General features: G+C 45.0%; 1 protein-coding gene and 1 long non-coding RNA gene across 9 annotated transcripts in view; one reads left to right on the top strand and one right to left on the bottom strand.

The window, feature by feature from the left end:
* Window positions 1–4,105, bottom strand: part of Mapre2 (microtubule associated protein RP/EB family member 2) — a 94,071-nt gene extending 89,966 nt beyond the window's left edge. The window contains exon 1 of one of the 2 annotated variants that reach the window (XM_031365118.1): window positions 3,843–4,105. In XM_031365118.1, the coding sequence (XP_031220978.1) occupies window positions 3,843–3,961 (119 nt within the window). In that variant the 5' untranslated portion in view covers window positions 3,962–4,105. The remainder of the gene's footprint in view (window positions 1–3,842) is intronic. The other variant, XM_031365119.1, reaches the window with a different exon arrangement.
* LOC116086913 overlaps window positions 1–6,855 on the top strand; it is a 21,074-nt gene extending 14,219 nt beyond the window's left edge. For 6 of the 7 annotated variants that reach the window (XR_004117194.1, XR_004117195.1, XR_004117193.1 and 3 more), the window contains 3 exons: window positions 2,358–2,558; window positions 5,237–5,323; window positions 5,641–5,941. This is a non-coding gene — a long non-coding RNA (uncharacterized LOC116086913). Of the gene's footprint in view, window positions 1–2,357; window positions 2,559–5,236; window positions 5,324–5,640; window positions 5,942–6,759 lie in introns of those variants that run through there. The other variant, XR_004117197.1, reaches the window with a different exon arrangement.
* The last annotated feature ends 4,888 nt before the right edge of the window (window positions 6,856–11,743 follow it).

The raw sequence follows: 11,743 nt of genomic DNA, 5'->3' as shown, positions 1-11,743 counted from the left end.
AAAAAAAAAAAAAAAAAAAAAAAAAAAACAAAGCAAAATAAGAGAGGAGAAAGCCGGATGTTCGAAGTGAATATTTTGGGCTTACACTTTACTTCTGCTTCCCTTTACAGTTCACTTCCTGGGGCCAAGTACAATTTTTTAAAGCATTCAGACACACGCGATACCATAGCTGTACGTACGCTGGAACACCCATTCTGAGACAGCCCTCTCTATATGCTCATTCTCCAAAGCCTGGACTATGCAAACAATGATGCGTCGGGCAGAAGGCCAGTTAATAAATCTCATTTCCGACCGGCATCTGTGTGGAGTGGAGCTGTAGGGAGCAGCCTCTCCAGGGAGATCCAGACCACGACTCACTCGCTCTCTGAATTAAAGAGTGTCACCTCAGATGGCCCTCACCACATTTATTTTTTTAAGCAGCTCTTAAAATATATGGATTCTTAACTGCAGTGAGGAAGCTGGGGCTGGAGACGCTCTCTTACGTAGTAGTTATAGAAATGTGTGCAGGCGGCTTTCCTGGGCCATTTTGGTACTTCATTGCTTTAAATGTAATTTCTAATACAAGGCTGATTTTTTTTTTTTTTAAAGGGAAGCTTGCTGTTGTAACTAAAGTGCACAGGGGTTTTGATAATGATTTGTTACCTATTCGAGTCCAGGCACTGATATGTGACTTACGATGGCTACACCAGAACATCATCTCATTTTTAAGGTGAATGATATGGTACTTGGCCCTAGGGGATGGCTCAATTGGTAAAGGTGCTGGCATCCAAGCCCAAAGACCGAGTTTGATCCCTAGAACCTACACGGTGGACAGAGAGAACACATTCAGGCAAGGTTGTCATCTATGGTGTGTGCACCCACCCACGCTAAATGAATGAAAGCCTCATCCCTTGTGGGAAGCCTTCATCCGTTCCAGGTGTTCACACCGTCTCTTGCCTGAAACACCAGCAAGGTCAGGCGTATTCCAGTCTAAGCTCCTGAGAGTGGCCCCTCTTTGGTAACAAAGCATTTGTTTACATACCTACCTGCCTGCGTGTGTGTTCTCCGCGGAGGATGAAACCCCCCTGCTTTAGCAGCTAACCTCACATCTCTCGAAGAATAAAATTACGTGGCCCAGAGCGATGGCTTAACAGTTAAAGGCATTAGCGGCTCTTACAGAGGACCTGGGTTCAATTCCCTGCAATCACAACTGTCTACAGCTGTCTATCAGCTGACAGCCTCATCTGGCCTTGGAGGGCATTAATGATGTGGTGCACAGACATATGGGCAGGCAAAATATACACAAAATGGAAAAAAAAAAAAGACTACAAATCCTTCATTGTAAGAAGTAATGTCAGGAAAGAAAGCCTGAGATAAGAGCTGCTAGAGTCCACCTAGGTACCAGAGAAGCAGCCAGGAACAGAATTACTTCTGGTCTTTCCAGGACCTTCAGTACATTAAGGATCCCCCAGGGACTGCACAGAAAACTTGCAGGCATATCTCATTGCCGAGAGTTACCTCAAACCTACAGCCAAGGTCAGACTTTTACTTTGGTTAAATCTCTACTATGGCTTTCAAACTGCCTCCTGAGCTTCCTCAGAAGTCACATGGCTACATTACTCCAGTCTTAGGATGCCAAAAGGATGATGGAATGCTTCCTGGACAGAAAAATGTGTCACATTCTTCCCTTCCCTCAGGTCTCTCCAAAGAAATATGCAGTAGTTGTACTCTTATTGCTCATTCATTTTAAAGAAAGCAGACCGGGGGAGCATCCAGTGTGTCTGCTTCCATGCGTGGCCCGCACATCATTCAGCACAAATGGAGCCATGAAGACAGCTCTCTCCACTGGGCCCACGGCATCTCTGCCTACAGTACCCAACAATCCTGTTCTGTAAAATTCAAACACAAGGATGCTTACAGGAAAGCATGCGCTTGGTCAGATCTGTACTAAAATTCAGGCTTTTCTCTTTTTAAATTTTATATAATTATAGGCACCTCTATAAGAAATTCAAAACGCAAAGCAGAAATCACTTAGTAACTCGAATTAAAAACACAAATTCAGTTTCATTTAAAAGCAATGCCTTTTTTTTTTCCTTTCACAAGACAGGCCCATTTGACCTTCTGTCAAGTCGTTTTCCATTACCACTTTGAGTTGGTTCACATGAGTAATAAAATCCAACTAGGCAACTTCCTGTGGCCCACGTGGTGCAATGTGTACTCCATCCTCAGAGCAGCTACTGACAGAGCAGGGACTGAGTCACTTAGGAAAGAAGGGCTTCAAATGTGTCGCCTCTCAGAGCAGTTCAACTAAGTGAGGTGGCGCAGCAACCTGGTGTTTTGTTTGTTTGTTTGTTTTCATTTCTAAATTCTCTTTTTAGGTTTTGAGGTGGGTGTTCCCAGTGGAAGAAGGTAAGGAGGAGACAGATTTTCAAACTGCAAGACCCCCCAAAAGGGCAAATCTCAGAGGTGGAAGATGAGCCGTGGCTTACATTCGGAGAAAAACAATCTGTCATCTGTATGGATGCTGTGCAAACTCTATTTATTGGAGCCATAAGACGTGAGCCTTGGTGACCTAATAGGTACAGCCAAAATTAACTTTTAAGTATTTATGTAACTGCCAGAGATGACAGGGCAAAGGGTTGCTTTTAACACTCCCCTCCCCATTTGAGTCAACAAATGGCGTCTCTGCTCAAAGAAAAGGAAGTGGGTTGCTTTGGGTTCTACTTTATAATATGCATATAGAATTTGAACATAGAATATTCTGCCTATAATAGAATTGGGGAATTCAGATGGGAGGCTTATTTTTTTAAAAAAAAAAGAGTTATTTCCTGTTGCTCACTGGCTGAGAGGACACATCTTACAGGTATGTGTGCTCTCTCTACTTTAAAGCAAAAGCATTCTCGATGGTTATGAAGGCTGCGTTTAAAAATAACCACCGTAGTACAAAAGAACTTCAGAGGAAATACAACCTAAGCTATCTCCCTGTCTCCCAGTAAGTCTGGCCTTGAGCTGCCTAAGACCCACACTACGTTCTGCATCACATTGTTATCCTTATCAAACAATGCAAACAATTTTAATGAGCTTATCTATGGGAACATATTGCCAGATATGTTAATGCAAAATAGACGCCTACAGCACAGGCAACTCATTAATCAAAAAGCTCACAATACAATGGCCGATAGCATTCCCATCCTCAAATTAGACCCCAGCAAAATATCAGGCATTACCTTTCTACTGTAAATAAGAAAGAAGGGTTCCCCCACCCATGCAGAGGCCATAAAACTCTTCAGAAAACGCGTAGCGGCACCGGTTTTTGTTTTTTGTTTTTTTCCACCTAGATCTAAAACAGTCCAGTTTCTTTCTAATCAGCCTAGGCTTCTATGGAGAGAATTTTGGTGAATGTCTGACACTGTGACCTCTGCTGTCAATCCTTGCACCAATCAGCGCACAGAATTCTTACAAAGCTCCATCAATCTGGCGGTTTAACATCACACACTGCAGCTTCATCTAGAGGATTCCATCTTTTCCTGCATGCTCCCCAGGTTAAGCGCAAGCGCGCTCCTCACCATCCTCCCTTTCTCGCCATTCTCCCATTTGTTTGCTCCTGTAGTGCCCGCCACCTAATGGTTCCTTTAAATGCTAAAAGGGAAAGAGGAAAGGAAGTGTGGAGCTTGTGTCCTTTCGGGGATGCTGGAAGATGGCATGCAGGAAAGAGATGGAGGGAGAACCCTTGCAGGCAGCAAACCTATCCACCCGCTAAAGCCTCCATGCTCACGCTACCAACACGAGACCCTGCAACCAAGCAATCCCGGCCTCCGCGTTACGTAACGGGACAGACCGTCCGCAGCCTCCCGTGCCAATACCTGTAGGACCGCTCCCCGCGCACTGTGTGCTTCCGGAAAGGAATGATAGTCCCGTTATCCTGGATGATGTCGTTGTTGTTCTCGCCATTTGGGGACAAGGTTTGGGTCGGCCCGGGCATTGGTGCTCTCCCGACAGAGGGAACACACGCGGAGGCTGACTGGGGCGGAGGGTTGAGTCTCCCGGCTGCTAGCTGCTCACCCTGCAGCCGCGCTCTCCTCCAGCTCCGCTCCCGGCCCCGCCCTCCAAAGGCCACGCCCTCGAAAGCCACGCCCTCCACGTCAGGGCGCCTGCAGCAGCGGCTGTGTCTGGTCACGTGGCCTTCTGTCACCATAGCAACCCGCTAACTCGTCAGCTTGCCTAGGTTCACGCTGAGCGGCGCAGCACGAGCGCCCCGGGCTGCAGGCTGCAGAGCAAGGGGCTGGCCGGCATCTGGCATGGACCCGCCCTGCGCCCGAATTCGAATGGCTCTTCCTCTAGCTGCTTCCTCTTGGGCCAGGCTGTCCCTGCAGCTGTGCACACAAAAGGACCCATACTCAGGCCTGGGGAAGCTCCAAGGCCCCGGACAGGAAACGTGGTCAGGTTGCAGGACAAACCCACAAAGACCTGGTGCTAGCTTCTAGAAAAGGTGGGGGACTAAAGGGGTTAAGTTTTCCCGCGTCCTCTATGCTCCAAAGCCCCTACCTCCTGCTTAAAGGGAACAGAAAAATGAAACCCGTGAGGAAACTGCATCTTTCTGAGACCATACTGTGAGGACGACCGTTGCAAATTAAATGACTCTATGCAAAAGAATTCCCTCAAGAGAGCTTAAAAAATTATTTATGTAACCACCAGTTTATAGTATTACCATTACAGGAGGCCTTTTATTTTTTCTTTTTAAAAGCAGGCTCTTGGTGGGTCTAGGCTGGTTTTGAACATATGATCACCTTGCTCAAACTCCCAAGTCCTCGGATTATATATGCCACAAAGCTCAGCTGCGGTTTAATTCTTTGCCCTCTGATTCGTATCACTGATTCTGTCCTTTATTACCACGCGAATTAAACAAGTGACCAGCACATTTAACATTGGGAAGCTCAACACTCAGGCTATTTCAGCAGTGCAACTGTCGTTTTCAAATAATTTACGTAAGTCAGGAACCTTTGTCTCCAATTTAAAAACAGTAAACTAGAGAAGGTCATACAGGAAATGGATGGTAAAGCCAGGCTTGCAAAAGACATGTTATTTTTAACCAGTGTGACCACACACTGCGATCGCTGGTATTAGAAACCTAAGTAAAAAATGCCCAAAATATTGTGAGGAGATGGCTGTGTACGAATTACAAGTACTACGCAAGGCCTGAGGGTCCAGTAACAGGCTCCAAACAGTCCCTGCCTGAGACCAGCATTTTCTCTTCCAGAGAGAAGAGGGTCTAAAGGATTCCCTACTCTTTAGAACATCGGATTCTCCCATAGGAGAGAGAAGAAGAAACATCGGGGGTGTAAAGGTACCACATGAACGACAATAAATGGCAAAGAGTGACCAGCTATGGCTGCATTACACCATTGGCCACTATATGGCCTGTCAGCTTCCCCCATTTTATGATACAGATATTAATAACAAAAATTCTGTCATTCCTGAAAATTCAACAGCATGTGTCCCCGCTTATAAGTTATTTCTGTGTCAAGCTTCTGGGATTGGAATCAAATGTTTCACAGCCCAGATGGTAATGATAATCTCAAGCAAGCCCCTCCCCATTTCCTTTTTATTTCATACTCCATTTTGGCTGGTTACTTTAATAATTTTATTTTTCTGCTTATTCAGTTACTTCCACAGGACCAAAACTGGTCCCTTCCTCTGAGTCCCTATCATCCAGTCGGGATCCAGCTCTGACCTGAGGCTTACTAAGGCCCGAGAAGTGATGCTTAAGGACGAGAAGCACACCAAGTTTCATTCGCATCCAGCAACTAGCTCAAGGGCTCTGGCGATTCCGTTCACACTTCCTTCTGCTATTTCTGTTGCTTGACCCACTTGTCTATTTCTCTGACTTGTTTCCTTTCAAAAACACTTTCCCTGCCGGAAAGGCAGCCAGTCTAAACTTGAAAGATAGTATCCACAGCTCCAACGTTGTTCTGTTCTCACATTGTGCTTTCTCTCGGCGGGGGTTCTTTGATGGAGCTCAACTTTTGCATGATCTCATATTTAAATGTGTTAGACATAATTGGTGCTATGGTGAGGACTAACTTGGTCAAAATTTGAATGTATATTTCATTAATTTAAACTCCTTTCTATCAGTAGTTTGCTCCTACCCACTCACCCTGTCTAGTTGCTCAAGGGGGGGACAATGGCCAAAATTTTAGTTGGTAGGCTAAAAAGGGAGGGATAATGAGTCCAGCAGGGGAGGGACTCTCAAGCTCTTGTAAATCTTCCTCTATGAATTCTCTGAGCCATGCTACTATAAAGGGACCCAGAGAACTCCTGAGACCAGCCATTACCCTATAAGAAGCAGGGGTGACAGGGGTAATAATTTGAAAACATTAAACAGATGTGTTTTCATTCCTCTCCCCATAAATCAGGTTACCTGGCAGCTATTCTCCCATTTGGCCTTGGAGAAAAGAAGGCAAATTCCACTTGGGGGAGAGGATGATTCAGGCTTGGGAAATTGGTCCTAGGATTTCCACCAGGAAAGGTCAAAAGGGACCATCTTTTCAAGGCCCAGTTGAATGTAGGAATGGAGATTAAAACAAACAAAACAAAATAAAAACAATTAAAAAAAAAAAAAACAACCAACTGGTCTCTGGGTCTGTGTCCTAGAAGAGAGACATCAAATAGGCTGAAGGTACAGCCAAAACTAGGGGACCTTCCTTGTTTCATTACACATTGAAAAATCTAGGAAAGGGCTACTGTTGAAAGAATGTCTCACCAACTCTTTCCATCCCAAAGGGCAGTGCAGCTTGTCCCAAGGAGGACCTTGCTTGCCGATCCAGCCTATCACTCCAGTGAAGAACTCTTTACCAAGCTATGGCACCACCACAGCAAGAACCACTTTCCTAACAAGGTATACCCCACCACAGCCCTGTCACCGTGAAGTCTGATCAGATGCCAGAAGAGAAGAAGGTTCTAGAAGTTTCCACCTGCCCTCAAGGAAATAAACAGGAGGTTGAGTGGTGGATGCTTCACCAGAATGCCCCAGTGTCAGACCAGAATGCCCCAGCATTAAACCAGAATGCCCCAGCATCAGACCAGAATACCCCAGCGTCAGTCCAGAAGGCATTGCAAACTCAAGGACTAGCTTGGGACTCTAAGCCCCACCTCCCTCACATTCTGGCTTTCTACAGGCCCTCCTCATCCATCTAGTCCCCCAGACAGCAGGGAAAGGCTCTTAACATTTGATCATTTGTCCAAGAGATGGAGCTCAAAGGTGCTTTAACTGAAAGATGCTGTAATACTCTGAGCTGGCAACATTCTGGCTCCTTAGTCTCTAGCTGGCTAAGGGAAGTCACACAGATGAAAGAAAGGAGAGAGAGAGAAAGAGAAAGAGAAAGAGAAAGAGAAAGAGAAAGAGAGAGAGAGAGAGAGAAAGAGAGAGAGAGAGAGAGCTATGTACATCTGATTACAGATGATAGTTTTGCTCTGCATCCAGAGAGTTACCTAAAATTGTATGCAGACCATAGTCCTACAGCTCCAGGTGCCTATGGGGTGGTGTGTGTGTTGTCCGGGGGTGGGGAGTGGGGGTGGGGGCATGGACCATTCCTCTCACCAAGCAGTGCCTTAAAGTTGGGGCTCTGGACTCAGGCAACTGTGGGTGCTAGCCTTGGCTTGGCCACTCACTGTTATGTAATGTTAATAACTTGTTTCATATCTTTAAGATCTTGACCTCTGATCTATAAAGCAGCTCTAATAATACTGGGGTTAAATTACATAATGCCCTGAAGACACCTGCCATTGAGACAGGCATGTATCAAGTGCTATTGGAAGTATTAGTATTTTTATTTTTATTTCACACAACTTCCTTTCTTGTGTCTTAGCAGTTGAAAAACAAGAGAGAAAGAGAAAAGAAACAAAGAGAAAAGAGAAAAGAAAAACCCTCAGCTCTGACCTCAAGACATTTCCAAGGTAGTGAGGGTAATGAACAGGTACAATGTAGTTTCAGTACACGTGCTAAGATCTGTGACAAACTCACAGCTGGATTGGGAAGGAAGGTCTGAGTTCTCTGGGCAGCTGGCATCTGTCTAGGATGAGTAACAGTAACCCCATTTGATCACTTCCCGAGTGGCACTTCTCTTAGGCAAGGGCCCTCTACTGTGGCATTCACTGCCATGTCTGCAGGCAGTACGCACTAAATAAATGTAATTATTCATTCATCCAATGAATGTCTTAGGGGAGGAACAACTTGTTAGTGGTTGGATATCAGAGTTTCTTGCCCATCAGGTGAGATGCGTATCCAGTAGGAAGCGCTGCCATTATAGAGAGGAGTGGAAGAGAGAGGAAGGACGGAGTGGAAAGGCTTTTACAGAGACAGGGAAAGGCCGTCCTCTCTGCAGAACACTGCAGACTGTTTTGCATGAAAGGCAAGCAGAGTCCACAGTGGCAGGGCCACCGTGAAGAAGGGCTTATGGCCATGCTGAAGAGCTTGGCCCAGATCTGAAGGTGATCTACAAGCAGGAGGTACAGAAAGGGCCACTAAGGATGAGATCTGCACACCACGAACGTTTGATGAGCATAGCATATGACACTATATTGAAGAAAATTGGAACCAGCCCCCTAACTTAAACCAAACAAATCCCAAACAAGGAAGACTTAAACCAACAGATCAAAGGACTAGAAAAGAAAGCACATGTTTGAATATTAAAAAAAAAATATTTAATCTTTCATTGCTGATGGGATTGCAAGCTGGTACAACCACTCTGGAAATCAGTTTGGAAGTTCCTCTGGAAATTGGACATAATTCTACCAGAGGACTCAGCTATACCACTCCTGGGCATATACCCAGAAGATGCTCCAACATGTAATAAGGGCACATGCTCCACCATGTTTATAGCAGCCTTATTTATAATAGCCAGAAACTAGAAACAACCCAGATGTCCCTCAACAGAGGAGTGGATACAGAAATTGTGGTACATCTACACCATGGAGTACTACTCAGCTATTAAAAAACAATAAATTTATGAAATTCTTAGGGAAATGGATGGATCTGGAGAATATCATCCTGAGTGAGGTAACCCAATCACAAAAGAACACACATGGTATGCACTCTCTGATAAGTGGTTATTAGCCCAGAAGTTCAGAATACTTGAAGTACAATCCATAAACCACAAGAAACTCAAGAAGGAAGACCAAAATGTGGACACTTCATTCCTCCTTAAAAGGGGGAACAAAATACCCATGGAAGGAGTTACAGAGACTAACTATGGAGCAGAGACTGAAAGAAGGGCACTCCAGCCTGATATAGCTGTCTCCTGTGAGGCTCTGACAGTACCCGACTAATACAAACGTAGAAGCTCACAGCCATCCATTAAGCTGAGTACAGGGTCCCCAATGAAGGAGTTAAAGAAAGGACCAAAAGAGCTGAAGGGTTTGCAGCCCCTTAGAACGAACAACAATATAAACTAACTAGTACCCTCAGAGCTCCCAGGGACTCAACCACCAACCAAGGAGTATACATGGTGGGACTGATGGCTCTGGCAGCATGTGTATAGTAGAGGATGGCCAAGTCAGTCATTAATGGGAGGAGAGGCCCTTGGCCCTGTGAAGGTTCTGTACCCCAGTGTAGGGGAATGTCAGAGCCAGTAAGTGGGAGGGGGTAGGGTGGCGAGCAGGGGGAGGGAGGAGGGAACAGGGGTTTGTTCTTGTTGTTGGTTTTTTTGGGGAGGGAGGGGAAACTGGGAAAGGAGAAATCATATGACATGTAAATAAAGAAAATATCTAATAATAATAAAAAAATTTAAATCCTTTAGGATTTGGTAGGTAAGTGGATATGGGCCAGGTAATGGGTTTGAGTTAAGGGTAGGTAGTAAAGGAGACAGAAACATCTCAGATGGATCTACTTGGTGACCAAGTAGATAATAATATAATTGAGCAAGCTTAGAAATACAGATTACACTGTTTTAGTCATAGAGAAAAACCTACAGTGGGCTTCGTATGCATCAGATAGTCCTTTAATATGTGTTGAATATGTTTGGGTCTCAATCTTATCAGATGTGTTTGATGTCTCCTAAGCAACTGCAGAAGCTGCAGCCCCGACTCTTTCTCACCCAGGCAGCAAGATAAGACCCTTTGGAATTCTGTAAAGGCTGAGCGATGAAAAGCAAGATGTGCACAAGGAGTGTGCCTAGGGCTCCAAGTCCCAGGAAAGAGACTTCCCAGGGAGGGACAGGGCTCTAGGGCCAAATGTCACCAAAGGCTGAATCAGATAAGAACCGGGAGAGAAGGCATTTACTCTAGAACTGAGAGAGAGGCATTTACTCAAGAACCAAGAAAGAAGCATGTCCTCAGTTTGATACGTTCTCAAGATATTTCTAAGGGGTAGATTTCAGGTCAGACCTGCCAATGATTGATGAAGGAAAGAAAGTCATCTTCCAAGGAGGGGGAAAGGCTGCAATTCCTGCTGAGGTCGTGAGTTTTCCAACTAAACCACACTTGTAATGGAAAGGAAAGGCATTATTGCATCGAGTCCATAGCTAATGGGGCTCTGTGAGCATTTGCCCTAAAATACCCTTTGCAATCTTAGACCAATGCAGTAATTGATGAAGATGCCTTATATACCACACACAGCTGGACTGACACCCCTTCTCAACTCCAATGGAGTCTGTGAGCACACACACAAGAGCAAAAACAACGAACAAGTAAAACTGTAGGTATTTAAATGTTATGTGTGGTAAGCAGGGTTTGTAGGGCATACCCAGAGGACAGAGAGTCAGAGGCAGTAGAATACTAGCCAAAGGGGGGAAAACACCATCAAATTTCACCAGCCAGACCCATGTAAAGAAGACTGAATGAGACACAAGCTAAGAGTTCTCTCAGGATATAGAACAGAGAGCATCAACAGTTGCATATTGGCAGAAACTCCTCTCTCTCTCTCCCCCTTTCTTCTCTCTCTGCATTGCCTTAAATGTGAGAAATAACAAAAATATCACAGCAGAGCCAAAATGTAACAGCAAAGCTGCCTATAGCAACTCATGGACCAGGACTGGGTATGAATCTGACTCCATCCCAGAAGCTCCTCCTCATCTGCAGGCCTTCACAGATTAAAATGTGTTTATGGACGCTGATCTTCATCACTGTCACAGGCATTCACAGCTGTTGCACCACCTCAGATGGGGGCTTTTCGGCATCATTATCACCTCCAGATACAGATGGGATTCCACTTGGCAGTCACCTCTGCTGCCCCAGGACGAGCCATTTCTCACACGCTTGTGCTCTATTGTATTTTAGAATGGGAAATGGGAGGTTCTGTTTACGAATGACTTAAAATATGCTACACGCCCCACATTACATCAGTTAATAAAATGTACAGTCTGTGGGCTAGTGGTGCTGTCTCTGAAATCACATCAGGGACATAGAAATGAATTTGGATTTGATTAGTGCTTTCTCTGGGCCTGGTAAGAATTTTGTGATATAGACATGCCTCTGGGCTTTAGAGAATGCCAGTTATTTAATCCAAACTGATAAATGTTCTCTCCCAGATTCAGAAAGGTCTCTTCAGAACTAACCTACAGGAGTTTGTTCCTCTAGTACTGGAGTTTTGTTTTGCTTGAAATAGGGTCTCACTATGTAGCTCTAGTTATCCTCGAACCCTCTGCCCCACAAGTGCTGGAGTACTGGCTTTTTTTTTTTTAAGACCAAAACAACTACTTACTTCTCTCTCAGACCAAACTCTGGGTCCTCTGGAAGAGCAGCAAGCACTCTTAACACCTGAGTAATCTCT

The sequence above is a fragment of the Mastomys coucha genome, unplaced genomic scaffold (genome assembly GCF_008632895.1).
Source record: "Mastomys coucha isolate ucsf_1 unplaced genomic scaffold, UCSF_Mcou_1 pScaffold13, whole genome shotgun sequence".
Lineage (NCBI taxonomy): Eukaryota > Metazoa > Chordata > Mammalia > Rodentia > Muridae > Mastomys > Mastomys coucha.
This window is presented reverse-complemented; position numbering and strand designations above follow the sequence as displayed.